At 43.3% G+C, this 13,272-nt stretch overlaps 3 protein-coding genes across 4 annotated transcripts in view; 2 read left to right on the top strand and 1 right to left on the bottom strand.

The window, feature by feature from the left end:
* The window catches only part of eif3k (eukaryotic translation initiation factor 3, subunit K), a 12,227-nt gene extending 11,222 nt beyond the window's left edge, over positions 1 to 1,005 (top strand). For both annotated transcript variants that reach the window (XM_084127348.1, XM_084127347.1), the window contains exons 7-8: positions 1 to 77; positions 905 to 1,005. The exon at positions 1 to 77 is cut by the window's left edge and continues 49 nt beyond it. In XM_084127348.1, coding sequence (XP_083983474.1) covers positions 1 to 77; positions 905 to 936 — 109 coding nt within the window. In that variant the 3' untranslated portion in view covers positions 937 to 1,005. The remainder of the gene's footprint in view (positions 78 to 904) is intronic.
* Positions 1,006 to 1,993: 988 nt separating this feature from the next.
* Positions 1,994 to 8,868, top strand: kbtbd3 (kelch repeat and BTB (POZ) domain containing 3). The gene is given in 8 exon segments (XM_084127320.1): positions 1,994 to 2,194; positions 2,282 to 2,537; positions 3,575 to 3,740; positions 7,169 to 8,041; positions 8,047 to 8,083; positions 8,086 to 8,297; positions 8,299 to 8,443; positions 8,446 to 8,868. Coding segments are annotated over 7 exon segments (1,761 nt in total). The 5' UTR covers positions 1,994 to 2,194; positions 2,282 to 2,352; the 3' UTR covers positions 8,589 to 8,868.
* On the bottom strand, positions 8,726 to 9,127 carry sln (sarcolipin). Its single transcript, XM_084127353.1, has one exon. The coding sequence runs from the start codon at positions 9,113 to 9,115 to the stop codon at positions 9,017 to 9,019; it is 99 nt and encodes a 32-aa protein (XP_083983479.1). The 5' UTR covers positions 9,116 to 9,127; the 3' UTR covers positions 8,726 to 9,016.
* Between the last annotated feature and the right edge of the window lie 4,145 nt (positions 9,128 to 13,272).

Genomic DNA, 13,272 nt, shown 5'->3' with positions numbered 1-13,272 from the left:
GGACGGTCAGATCTTCATCCACAGTCAGGAGGAGTGTGTGAAGCCCAAGAACATCGTGGAGAAGATCGACTTTGAGAGTGAGTGTGTGTGTGAGAGTGTGTGTGTGAGAGTGTGTGTGAGAGTGTGTGTGTGAGAGTGTGTGTGTGAGAGTGTGTGTGTGAGAGTGTGTGTGTGAGAGTGTGTGTGTGAGAGTGTGTGTGTGAGAGTGTGTGTGTGAGAGTGTGTGTGTGAGAGTGTGTGTGTGAGAGTGTGTGTGTGAGAGTGTGTGTGTGAGAGTGTGTGTGTGAGAGTGTGTGTGTGAGAGTGTGTGTGTGAGAGAGTGTGTGTGTGTGAGAGTGTGTGTGTGTGAGAGTGTGTGTGTGTGAGAGTGTGTGTGTGTGAGAGTGTGTGTGTGAGAGTGTGTGTGTGTGAGAGTGTGTGTGTGAGAGTGTGTGTGTGAGAGTGTGTGTGTGAGAGTGTGTGTGTGAGAGTGTGTGTGTGAGAGTGTGTGTGTGAGAGTGTGTGTGTGAGAGTGTGTGTGTGAGAGTGTGTGTGTGAGAGTGTGTGTGTGAGAGAGTGTGTGTGTGAGTGTACTTGTACAACAAGGTCCTCACTCTCTGAGAGCCTTTAAAGGCCCGTTTGAGGGTCAACACTTGGTTTTAGGGATAAGGTTATAATGAGGTTAAGGGTCGGTTTAGGGTCAGGGGTCGGGTTAGGCTTAGTTGTGATGGGTAAGGTTAGGGGAAGCGGCTAGAGACTGCATTGTGTCAATGAATGTCCTCATAAAGATAGATGTACAAGAAAGATGTATAATGTGTATAATGAAAGATAGATGTATAGTGTGTGTGTGTGTGTGTGTGTGATGCCTGACGTTTAGCTGCTGTTGTCACTCAGAGTCTGACTGATGTTGTCTTCATGTTCACAGGCGTCTCCAGCATCATGGCCACATCGCAGTGACGACACACACACACACACACACACACACACACACCTACCTTTCCACAATAAACTCATTCAGTCAAGAAATCTGGAGTGTTGATGTATATGTTTCTCTTCGTTTGTTGCTCTTATAATCTGTGTGACGACTAGCCCCGGTCTGATCTCAGCAGAACACAGCAGCTTCTCCACTGGAAGGAGGAAAATCAAACTGAAAAAAATCTTGCTTTGGTAAATCATAATTAGTTTTAAATTACTTGGTATGTCATAATTGCCTTTTTAAGTCTTAGTTTTGACTGGGTCTGTCATAAGTTTTGGCATAATTTAGCCTCTTTATCTTATATTTAAATTCATAATTTTGACTTTTCATCTCATAAATTACTTTATGCATGTCATAATTGTCTTTTAAAGTCCTAACTGACTTGGTTTGTCATTTAAATTTTTGTGTTATAATTTAGATTTTGTCACAATTTAGATATTTTATGTCATAATGATAATTTCATTTTAAATTCTAATTTTGACTCATAATTTTGATTTGTGTCATAATGAAGACATTTATGTCATAATTTGGATATTTTAAATAATACTTTCGACTTCATCATAAATTACTGTCGTAATTGTCTTAAGGCCTAATTTCGATTTAGTATTTCATAATTAAGACTTTTTGTCATAATTTAGACGTAATTTTTTGTCACTTTTACTTGGTGTTATAATTATTTTTTTTATCATGACTTTTAAAGTCATAATTTAGACTGTAATTATAATATTTTAAGTTAAAATTTCGACTTAGACATAATTTAGATTTATTTTCACTTTTGTCTGAAGTCCTAATTTAGACTGTCATAATTATTGTTATAATGTAAACTGTCATAATTTTGATATGTAAGTCATTTTTCCGATTTAGTATGTCATAATTTCGACTTGTTTGTCATAATTATGATTTACGAAAACGTGTTTTTTTTTTCTTATATGGCGGAAATGGGCTTCCATACACTGCCACTAATTATAAAAAATAAATAAGAGAGAGAGAGAAGAGAGCCAATCAAGTTCCTCCGTCGCACTCGGCTCGCTCATCTCTGCGCATGCGCAGTGGAGACTGAGCGCTGTCCCGGGTGCTGAAGCGTCAGTATCGATCATCCTTCCCAGTTAAATCGAAACGCCTTCATAGGATTCGTTCATATACGCAAGAATGCTAAAGTCACTGAGTTTCATTTGTGTGAGTTTGTGTCTGATGTCTCAGCTCTGATCACTGGACAGCAGAGGAACGCCATCAGCTCAGGTACTTCAGCGCTGTTTACATAGTCATGATGAGTCACTGTAAAATATTAACACTGATATTTATCAATCTTTAATGTCCACAAACAAGCTTGTGAATCGCTACACAACTAAAAACATGTCTATTGTGAGACGCTTGATGTCAGACTGGCGCTGAACCTGATGGACGCGCATCACGATGAGGCGCGCTCCATGTCGCTGGTGTGCGCGTCACACGGTCAGCGCGTGCTCGGGGTTCTTCAGGCCTTCCGGGAGAGGCGCGCGCTGTTCGACTTCCGCATCCGGGTGCAGGACGAGACGCTCCCGTGCCACCGCTGTGTTCTGGCGGCCTGTAGCGACTTTTTCAGGTGAACAAACACACACCACATGCTAAAAACATCGCACATAGCAACGCACTGGCAACCCCCTTAACCTAACATTCTGATAATCAGAACACCATAGCAATGCCCTGGAAACCACCACAACCCATAGCATAGTAACATTCTGACAACCAGAACACCATAGCAACGCCCTGGAAACCACCACAACCCACAGCATAGTAACATTCTGACAACCAGAACACCATAGCAACGCCCTGGAAACCACCACCACAACCCACAGCATAGTAATATTCTGACAACCAGAACACCATAGCAACGCCCTGGAAACCACCACCACAACCCACAGCATAGTAACATTCTGAGAACCAGAACACCATAGCAACACCCTGACAACCACCACAACCCATAGCATAGTAACATTCTGACAACCAGTCAGAACACCATAGCAACACCCTGGCAACAAGGTGGCAAGTTTTGCACAGGCGAACACCGCTTTCTTCACACAATATACATCACATCACAAAACAAAAATAAAAACTGTTCTGACCCGCATTTAACTGATCCGACTTTGGGAATTCCCGTATCGGACCTCGGAACAATCCCAAATTCCCATAGACTTCCACTGAGGGGGTCAAAACTTTTACACAATAACTCTAATATACTATTTCATGTTAGGAACATGTTCGCAATATGCTAAAATTGTTAACACTGTTAAACCATGTAAGAAACATGTTAGCAATGTGATAAAGCATGTTAACATGTTAAAACATGCTAGCAATGAGTTAATTCATGCTAGATACATGCAATCAGTTTGCTAATTCATGCTAGCAACATGTTAAAACAAGGTCTGTGCTAATTGATGCTAAAACATACTAGTGTTGTTAAATCATGCTAGCAACGTGTTAACAGTTTGTTAAATCATGCTAAAACATGCTAGCATTGTGCTAATTCATGTTAGGAACATGTTTGTAAATACATTCTAATATGATGATTTGATGCTCAGGAAATATTTATGATTATTATCAATGTTGAAACACATTTTCGGCGTGTGTGTGTTTATCCAGGGCCATGTTCGAGCATGACACGCGTGAGCGAGACGACGGCTCCGTCACTCTCAGTAACCTCTCGGCTCCCGCCGTTCACGCTTTCCTCGACTTCGCTTATTCCGCTCACATAGAGATCAGAGAAGACAACGTGGACATGCTGTTTCAGCTGGCCTCGTTCCTGCAGGTGAGGCACGAGAAACTCAGCACGTTCATTTCGCCACACCTGGATAGATGTTTAATAACTTATGATAAGTCGACTGTCATAAGTTACTCAATGATAAGTGCTTTTGTCGAAGCGTCATTTCAACATATGTTTTAAATAATCATGTTTAACAGCAGAATTCCTGATGAGAAACTACATTACCCATGATGCTTCAGAGGAATCTCCACCAATCAGAGAAATGAAATTAGCCCTTTAGCAGAGTCAGTCTCGCTACACTATTATAGTTTTTTTTTTATATTTTGAATTCAGTTTTTTGCAACCAAAAAGTACATTGCTAGCAACATGTTTTAAAATGTTAGCAATGTGTTTATTCATGCTAGAAATATGCTAGTAACATGTTAAAACATTGTAGCAATTTGTTAATTCATGCTAGAAACATGCTAGTAACATGCTAAAACATGGTACCAATGTGCTAATTCATTTTAACAACATGTTAAAGCATGCTAGCAATGTGTTAAAAAGGCAACATGTGCTAGCGACATGTTAAAACATGCTAACAATGTGTTAATTTATGATAAAACATGTATGCGGTGTCAATTAATGCTAACAACATGTTAAAACATGTTAAAAGTGTGTTAATTTATGCTAGCAAACTTGTTAAAATATAGTTTGTGCTAAGTGATGTTAGAAACATGCTAGCAATGTGTTAAAACATGGTAGCAACGTGTTAATTCATGTTAGAAACATGCTAAAACGTGCTAGCAATGTGCTAATTCAAAGTTCACGTTTATTTATAGCACATTTAAAAACAACCATAGTTGACCAAAGTGCTTAATATCAGGATACACATACAAATAAACAAACACAGTGGATAATGTCACAGTATCATAATTCATGCTAGAAACATGCAAACAGTTAATGCTAACAACATGTTAAAACATGTTACCAATGTGCTAATTCATGCTAGCAAAATGTTAAAACTTAACTTGTTAATTCATGTAATAAACATGCTAGCAATGTGTTAAATCAAATGTGAGTTATAAACTGGAGTTAAAAAAAGTCTGAATTGTGAGATAAAGTCGCGATTACCTTTAAAGGGGGGGTGAAACACTCAGTTTCAGTCAATCTCATGTTAATCTTGAGTACCTATAGAGTAGTATTGCATCCTTCATATCTCCAAAAAGTCTTTAGTTTTATTATATTTATAAAAGAAAGATAGGCTGTAAGATAGGCTGAAAAAAACGAGCGGCTGGAGGCGGGCCGTGTGGGCGGAGCTAAAGAATCACGAGCGCGCGCAGCTTTTGCGTTGAGAGCGTCTGGAAGCTGTGACATCCTTTACCGTGAGGAAAAAACGTTATCCAAAACAAACCATGGCTAACAATCAGATTCAGCCATACATTTATGATCCAGAATCAGATCCCGAGGCTGAAATTGAACACGAGCAGCAACGGCTACAGCAGGACGTCTCTATGTGGTGTGTACTGGAACTGTATATATTTGCTTAGCGGTTTTTGTAAATTACTAATTTCCACTTTATGTCGTCGTATTTTTTAAGCATTAGACGATCTGCAAATCCGGCGTCGAACTGGGCCTTGTTTATAAAACAATCATCGTAGAAATGCAGGGAACAAACAAGAACACTTGCACAACTCCGTTGATGCTCTGGAGAAACAAACTCCATCCACTGGTCCCTTAACGCCGGGTTCTTTGGGAATCTGTGCAGGGTTGTCTTGCCCTGGCAACCAAAATCAGACTTCTTTGACATTGTTTATTTCTTTAAGTCCTGTGACTGCCGATGACTTCCCTAAAGCCGAGCACAGCGCTTTGATGGGCGTACTGCTTTCGCTCTCTCGCTCTGGGCCCGGTTTCCCGATAACGCTCACTCTTAGCGCGCTAAGAAAGCTCGAAAGATATATCTTACCAAAGGTGTTTATGTTCCTAAGTGTGTTCCCCGAACCATACCTTAGGAAGCTGCTTAAGATATTCCTTCTTACGTGCGACGTTACCCGGCGCTGTCCGTGGCGATGGTGCTGAATTGTTTGATATCGATGGCTCGAGAATCAATTATTCTCTCGTGCAGGGGCTGTTTATGTGAGAAAGCGGTGATCTTTATAAATGAAGCACTTCAGAAATAGTTGAAATTGCAATTTATTATGATTATTGGATATTATAAAAAATAATCCAAACTATAATAGCCTATAATAGCCTAGCCTACATATTTTAAAATTGTAACATATATTGCTGCCACAATAACCTTTTCAAAATTTACGTGCCTTCTTCTCTTTCCCATTTTTGTTCGCTGTGGTGGAGCTGCGATGAAATATTGTTCTTGTAAATACTTTCCAGCATTTCAGTAATAAAAGTTTACATCTTGCGTGCGGTGCTCGGCAGTGATCAAAAAGGGTTTAAACCGTGAATTTTGAATCTCTTGTAAACTCGGAGATGTGGATTCAGACGGCAATTAAATTCCCACACGACCTGTTTGTCAAAAAACAGAAGGTACTAATTTGGCCAGGGATTTTTACGCAGGCTGGGTGAGAAAAACACTGATATTATGGATTCGGACGGCACTAAAATCACAGACTTAACCTTGTAAATGTTTAAAATACCGGACGAGCCCATGAGAAACAATATTAGCGTCCGAATACGACTTAACTGACAGTAGCCTATGCTTTCACTGGCCTTTAAAAGAGCGTTTTAATTAAATTAATAATATTGTATAATAATATAATTAAAAATCTAACAACAATCAGTGTAATGACAATTTTATTCTTTGCATGAAAACACTTGAATTAGCCTAATTTAATACTGTCTGGGTGTATTAAAACTTCAGAATTATATTCATATAGACCTGCAACAGTGATAAGGTAAAGCTAAGAGCGGTCCAGACCAACCTTACGAAAGTGTGACTTACAGAAGATATACTTAGCGAACGAACGTTTCGGGAACCGTCCCATAAGGTTAAGAGAGAGGTTAAGGAATAGGTTAAGAACTACTTAGAGATAAGAACGCTTTGGCAAACCGGGCCCTGGTCTACGGGTGCGCGCGCGCCCTTCCGGGAGAAGTGCCCTTAGGACCCGTATAAGGAAATTCCGCCCCATCTGACGTCACACAGGCCCATACTCGAAAAAAACGTTCCGAAACTTGTGACAAACAGGAAGGAGTATTTTTGGCACAGAAATACTCCATCAAACGTACAACTTAATTTTTGAAACTTTGTCCATGTTTAGCTTGGGAATCCAACTCTTTAACAGTGTAAAAAACTCAGTATGCATGAAATAGCATTTCACCCCCCCTTTAAAAAAAATGTTATTCCTTGGCAGAAACAAGCTGTCATAATAATAACCCTGTTTGGAACCAAATAAAAGAGATCAGTGTGGGAAGAGAACTGTCTCTGAACGTATGAAAACGTTCAGCTTCCGCATGTCTTTCCTCTGTCATTCGCACAGGTCAGTTTCCTGTCACATGCTTGCAGTGACTTCCTGGTCCAAACCCTGGATCTCTCTAACTGCCTGCACCTGTTAGCGGTCGCAGAGGGATACGGTTCCGCGCACCTGCTAAGTCGCGCCACAGAGTTCGTCATGCAGAACTTCCACACACTTTCCTCCGGACCGGATTTCCTGGAGATGCCGGCGCCGGTGCTGGAGCGCTGCCTAGCGTCTGACGCGCTCAGCGTACCGGATGAAGCTAGCGTCCTGCGTGCGCTACTCCGCTGGACACGCTACGACCCGCAGTCACGCGGGATCCTGCTACCAGAGCTCCTGCCACAGGTCCGTCTGCACCATCTTCCGCCCGCCACGCTGGAGGACACCAAGCAGCTGCTAACCGACGATGGACCTTGCATTAGCATTGTTAGCGAAGCACTCGTGCGCACTCGCGAATCCACCGGGTTGTTTTCCGATGCTCGGCCTTCGACGACTTCCAGCTATATTTTCGTGCACAAAACTGAGGAAAGCGCTGAGAATCGGTGTACGTTCTGCTACGACGTCTGCGCTAATCGCTGGACAGAGTTGGCGCAGGACGCAGCGCACATTTTAGATCTACCCGGATCGGCTCTCGTCGGCTTCGCCGAGAAGCTGTTCGTCGTCGGCGGATGCCGTGGGAGTTGCCGTCGCGCAGTTCGCCTGCACATCGCCACGCCGGAGCACGATGCTACGGATGAAGTGTGGTGCTACTGTCCTGTCACGCGTAGCTACACGCCAGCTTTACGTATGCACCACCCGCGGACCATGCACACATGCGTCGCTGCAATGCACCGCATCTACGCCATCGGCGGGAAAAACGTTCTAGACGTGGAGTACTTTGATCCCGTTAGCAACATTTGGAATCCGTTAGCCCGCTTCCCAAGGGGATCTACTTTCCGAAGCGAGCGCGTGTGGAAGCGTTATCTACGCTCTTGGATCTGAGCTGGAAATCTCTGAAGCGTTTAATCCGTCGTTGGATTGTTTCTTCCGCTACGACGCCGTCACGGATCAGTGGTGCCAACTAGTGGCGGAGTTCGGACAGTTCTTCCACGCCACGCTCGTCAAGTCCGTGTCCGTGAACGACACGCTGTACCTCTGCGATCTGTCCACCTATAAAAGTCTTCAGCTTCTGCGCGGACTCCTGCGTGTGGAAAGGCGAGGGGTCATTTGAGTGCGCGGGGTTTAACGCGGGCGCTATCGGCGTGCAGGATAAGATCTACATCCTGGGCGGGGATTATTCGCCGGACGAGATCTCGGACGAGTGCAGGTGTTCGACAGCCGACGCTCCGAGTGGCGGGAGCTGACGCCGATGCCGCGAGCGCTAACTGAGTTTCACTGTCAGGTGATCAGATTCAATCGCTATAGAGACCCCTGGGGGGATCACGCTGAAGCCATCGCAGACTAACACACACAAACAAACACACACACACTCACACACACACACACACACACAAACAGACACACACACACAAACACACACTCACTCACAAACACACACGTACAGACTCACAAACACGCACACTCAAAAAACACACAACTGCATTGCCAAAGAGTTGTTTATTAAAACTAATAAAACAAATCAATTGCTACTCTTTCAGCTCCAAGCTTCAATTTGAGAATTCTTTCCTGAAACATCCAGACTAGTAAATCATAAGTGACAATAATCCATAAGGACGCAGTGAAAACATCTGATGATCCGTCATCTTCCATCCGTCTGCAGAAACATCCCCGTCTCATGATCACTGTCCTTCCTCTCGTGATGAGGAGGATGATGAGGATGGTGATGAGGATGATGATGGTGATGATGATGGTGAGGTATGGGCTCGTCACTCTTCATGAGTCCTGATATTGTTTGACCAGTAACCACATGAGCAGAACAGTGATGAACACCACCATAAAGTTCAGGAACAGCTCTTGTGCGGATCGATCCATCTGAGACGCAACAGCTGAGAGAGAGAGAGAGAGAGAGAGAGAGAGGGGGAGAGAGAGAGAGAGAGAGAGAGAGGGGGGGGGGAGAGAGAGAGAGAGAGGGGGGGGGGGAGAGAGAGAGAGAGAGAGGGGGGGGAGAGAGAGAGAGAGAGGGGGGGGGGAGAGAGAGAGGGGGGGAGAGAGAGAGAGGGGAGGGGGGGGGGGGGGGGGGAGAGAGAGAGGGGGGAGAGAGAGAGAGGGGGGGGGGAGAGAGAGAGAGGGGGGAGAGAGAGAGAGGGGGGGGGGGGGGAGAGAGAGAGGGGGGGGGGGAGAGAGAGAGAGGGGGGGGGGGAGAGAGAGGAGGGGGGGGGGGGGGGGGGAGAGAGAGAGGGGGGGGGGGGGGGGGGGGGGGGAGAGAGAGAGGGGGGGGGGGGGGGGGGGGGGAGAGAGAGAGGGGGGGGTGGGGAGAGAGAGAGAGAGAGAGAGAGAGAGGGGGGGGGGGGTGGGGGGAGAGAGAGGGGGGGGGGTGGGGGAGAGAGAGGGAGAGAGGGGGGGGAGAGAGAGAGGGAGGGAGAGAGGGGGGGGGGGAGGGAGGGAGAGAGGGGGGGAGAGAGGGAGAGAGGGGGGGAGGAGAGAGGGGGAGGGGAGAGAGGGGGAGAAAAAGAGAGAGGGGGAGAGAGAGAGTGAGAGAGAGAGAGATGTGGAAAAAGATCAGTATGATAGTCATAATGAAGATGAAATTAAGCCGTCCATCTGTTCATTCATCCATCCAAGTCTTACACACTTGTTGGCTTTGAAACACAAACACAAATCTATCAACTGTTTATTGCTGGGAGACACTCACACAAACACACACACACACACGCACACACTCACACAAACACACACACACGCACACACTCACACAAACACACACACACGCACACACTCTCACACACACACACACACTCTTCTTTGATGAACAAAGTTCAAAAGAACAGCATTTATTTGAAATAGAATCTCTTGTAACATTATAAATGTCTTTACTGTCATTTTTGATCAATTTAATGCATCCTTGATGAATAAAACGATTACATAATTGCATAACCTCTTAAACTAAGTACATCCCCAAATATTTTCAAAAGAATGTTGTCAGATTTAACCATTTTCTCCCAAAGTAAAACTAAACACACCATCACACAGACGCATGCAGCAGATGCAGTAACACACACACACACACATCGCCTGATTTACAGTAATAACGAGCATATAATAATATATAATAATCCCTGCAGATTTTCAGTCCAATCAACACAATGTTCATCATGCAACACATCAGATGATATATATCTGCAGGATGCTTTTGTTCATGTGTGTGTGATCATGGTCTGATGTGCTTCTTACCTGCACAGTTCAGATCAGCTCTGATTCAGCGGCTTTACAGTGAGTGTGTGTGTGTGTGTCCAGCTGTCACTCACAGCCCTCGCTCTTAAACCAGCCGGACCGAAGCGGATTGGACCAGTGGTCAGTGATGTCACGGGTGTTTAACTGTGTGTGTGTGTGTGTGTGTGTTTTCCACTGTAAACCACCGACTCTCATCCCACTGTTCTGGAGAGACTTAAAGGGTTAGTTCACCCAAACCTGAAGATGCTGTCAGTAATCACTCTCCCTCATGTTGTTCCCCGTGAGACTTTCGTTCATCTTCGGAACACAAGTTAAGATATTGATGAGTAAATCTGAGAGCTGCTGTCTCACTCCTCCATAAGGCTGATAGGTAATCGATCTGCCAGCCCAGAAAAGTTAGTAAAGACATCGTTAAAATAGTCAGAGTGACTACAGTGGCTCAACCTTAAGTTTATCAAGCGACAATACTTTTTGTGCTTCTGGTTGTACGTCAGAACGGAGGCTCACTATTGGCCGACGCAGGTCATGTGTGTGATGCGTGTGATGCTGGCCAATAGTGAGCTTCCGTTCTGACGTACTATAGTTGGCTAACGATGCTTTCGGGAAACACAGCCCAGAACGGGGCGAGGAGGACCTGAGGGGTTACATATATATGCAGGGGTGCACATAAGTGATGCACAGGTGCGCATGCACAACCAAAATAATAAATGCGCTTGGTAAATAAGTTCAGATCGCTCATTTTTATAACGTCAAGGTTGACAGCTGTTAATAAACAAACACTGTTTTAGATCGACACTGTAATACTGTATAAGATTTCCATTTGAACTGAATGCATAAATCTGCCGGTTTCAGAGCAAAACGCGAAACTGACATTCACTGACGTGCTTCACTCGATGCTAACACCGGAACTAAAGAACTTACTTCCTGGCAACCCGCCAAAATAAAAGCTTGCTGATTTTAGGTTTGAAAAAATTGTGGGAATTCGTATAAAAAATAAAAAAATAAATGAAAATGTAAATATTACTATCACACTTTATTTATTATTTTGTTTATTTCATAAAAAAACAGTAAATAAAATGCAGTAATACTATTATTAATTATTCTATTTTTTATAGTTATATTTAATGGGTCACAGACGGAACCAGACGGAAAAACGTACGTGCACCCCGTGTATGTACGACATGCAGCAGTCAGATGGGATGCAGAGGACGTGTGTGTGTGTGTGTGTGTGTGTGTGTGTGTCGTGCGCATAGACTGTAAAAAATAGGTCGTGCGGTTCTTTAGTTGGAGAGATCCAGAGGTGCCAAACCTTCCTGAAACTGAGTGGATCCACAAATAGATTCCTCTACATTAAAGGTGACAGTAATCCGGGTCTCTTGTTACATAATCACTCATAAACGCCTCACTTCTGGCAGATTCCTGAACCAATCCGCTGACTCTAATTCAGGATTCACCGCTGGATCGTCCATCGTCTCCATAATCATATAATCATATAATCATGGAATCATGGAATCAGGTTTCTGATGGTCAGAATCAGGCAGTTTATTAAAGACTCATTAGACACACTGTGTGTTGTGTTTGTCCAGTTGGTGGAGTGTGTTGTGTTTGATCTCGCTGGATCTCGATCAGGTCTCTGGTGTCCGCAGGTGTTCTACTATAAATAACCCTGAGATCTGCTGCTCTGAATAACACTGATCTGAGATCTGCTGCTCTCGGACTCACACGGATGTCTCGAGAGCGAGGGAAGAGCTCTATTTAAAAGCTTGGCGCTTTTTATACGAGGATTTGCCAGAATAATCGACACAAAAACACATGCTGGAGATCGCTTTCCTGGACGCCGAACAACACTCGCATCACGAGGGGTTATTAAGGGTATAAATACTGAGTTATCAATGTTGAAAACAGCTGTGCTGCTGCTTTATATCAGTGTGGAAACTTTTTAGGATTTTTCAGGATTCTTTGATGAATAGAAAGTTCTAAAGAACAGCGTTTATTTGAAATAGAATCTTTTGTAACATTATAAATGTCTTTACTGTTACTTTTGATCCATTTAATGCGTGCTTTATGAATAAAAGTATTCATTTATTTTCTTTTTATAAATCTTGATTATTCCAAAATGTTAACCTCTTATGGAACGGCTGAAATTTCATGTTTTTTATCTAAACGACATACCCAAATTAAAAGTGGTACAGCTCCCATATACTTTGACACTCAGGGGTGTGCCTGGTATCATTGGAAAGGAAACAATCTCTGGTTTCTGATACAAGTGTCAGGGTGATTCTAGACCTTACTGACACAGAGTTACAGAGGCTAGAATGGAGGGTTTGTGTTTAACATAAAAACTCTGAAGCAGCACAACTGTTTCCAACACTGATAATAATCATAAATGTTTCTTGAGCATCAAATCATCATATTAGAGTGATTTGTGAAGGATCATGTGACACTGAAGACTGGAGTAATGATGCTGAAAATTCAGCTTTGATCACAGGAATAAATTACACTTTACTGTATATTCACATAGAAAACAGATGATTTGCATTAGAATAATATTTCGGATTTTTTTTTTACTGTATTTTTGATCAAATTAATGCAGCCTTGCTGATCAGAAGAGACTCTTTCAGAAACATTAAAGATCTTAAAAATGCCGCAAATTTGGGTCAAATATGGACAAACCCAACCATACGTTTTTTTAATTATATTTTTAACCCAACGGTTGGGTTAGTCCATATTTGACCCAAATTTGGGCCCAGCATTTGTTAGAATGTATTAATGTGTGAGTGCTCGAGTCATTCTGTCAG

This window comes from Abramis brama (assembly GCF_963993115.1).
Source record: "Abramis brama genome assembly, chromosome: 10".
In the NCBI taxonomy this organism is placed as follows: Eukaryota; Metazoa; Chordata; class Actinopteri; order Cypriniformes; family Leuciscidae; genus Abramis; species Abramis brama.
This window is presented reverse-complemented; position numbering and strand designations above follow the sequence as displayed.

Coding starts and splice junctions, on each gene's coding strand:
- sln (XM_084127353.1), bottom strand. CDS start 9,115: ATGGATCGATCCGCACAAGAGCTGTTCCTGAACTTTATGGTGGTGTTC.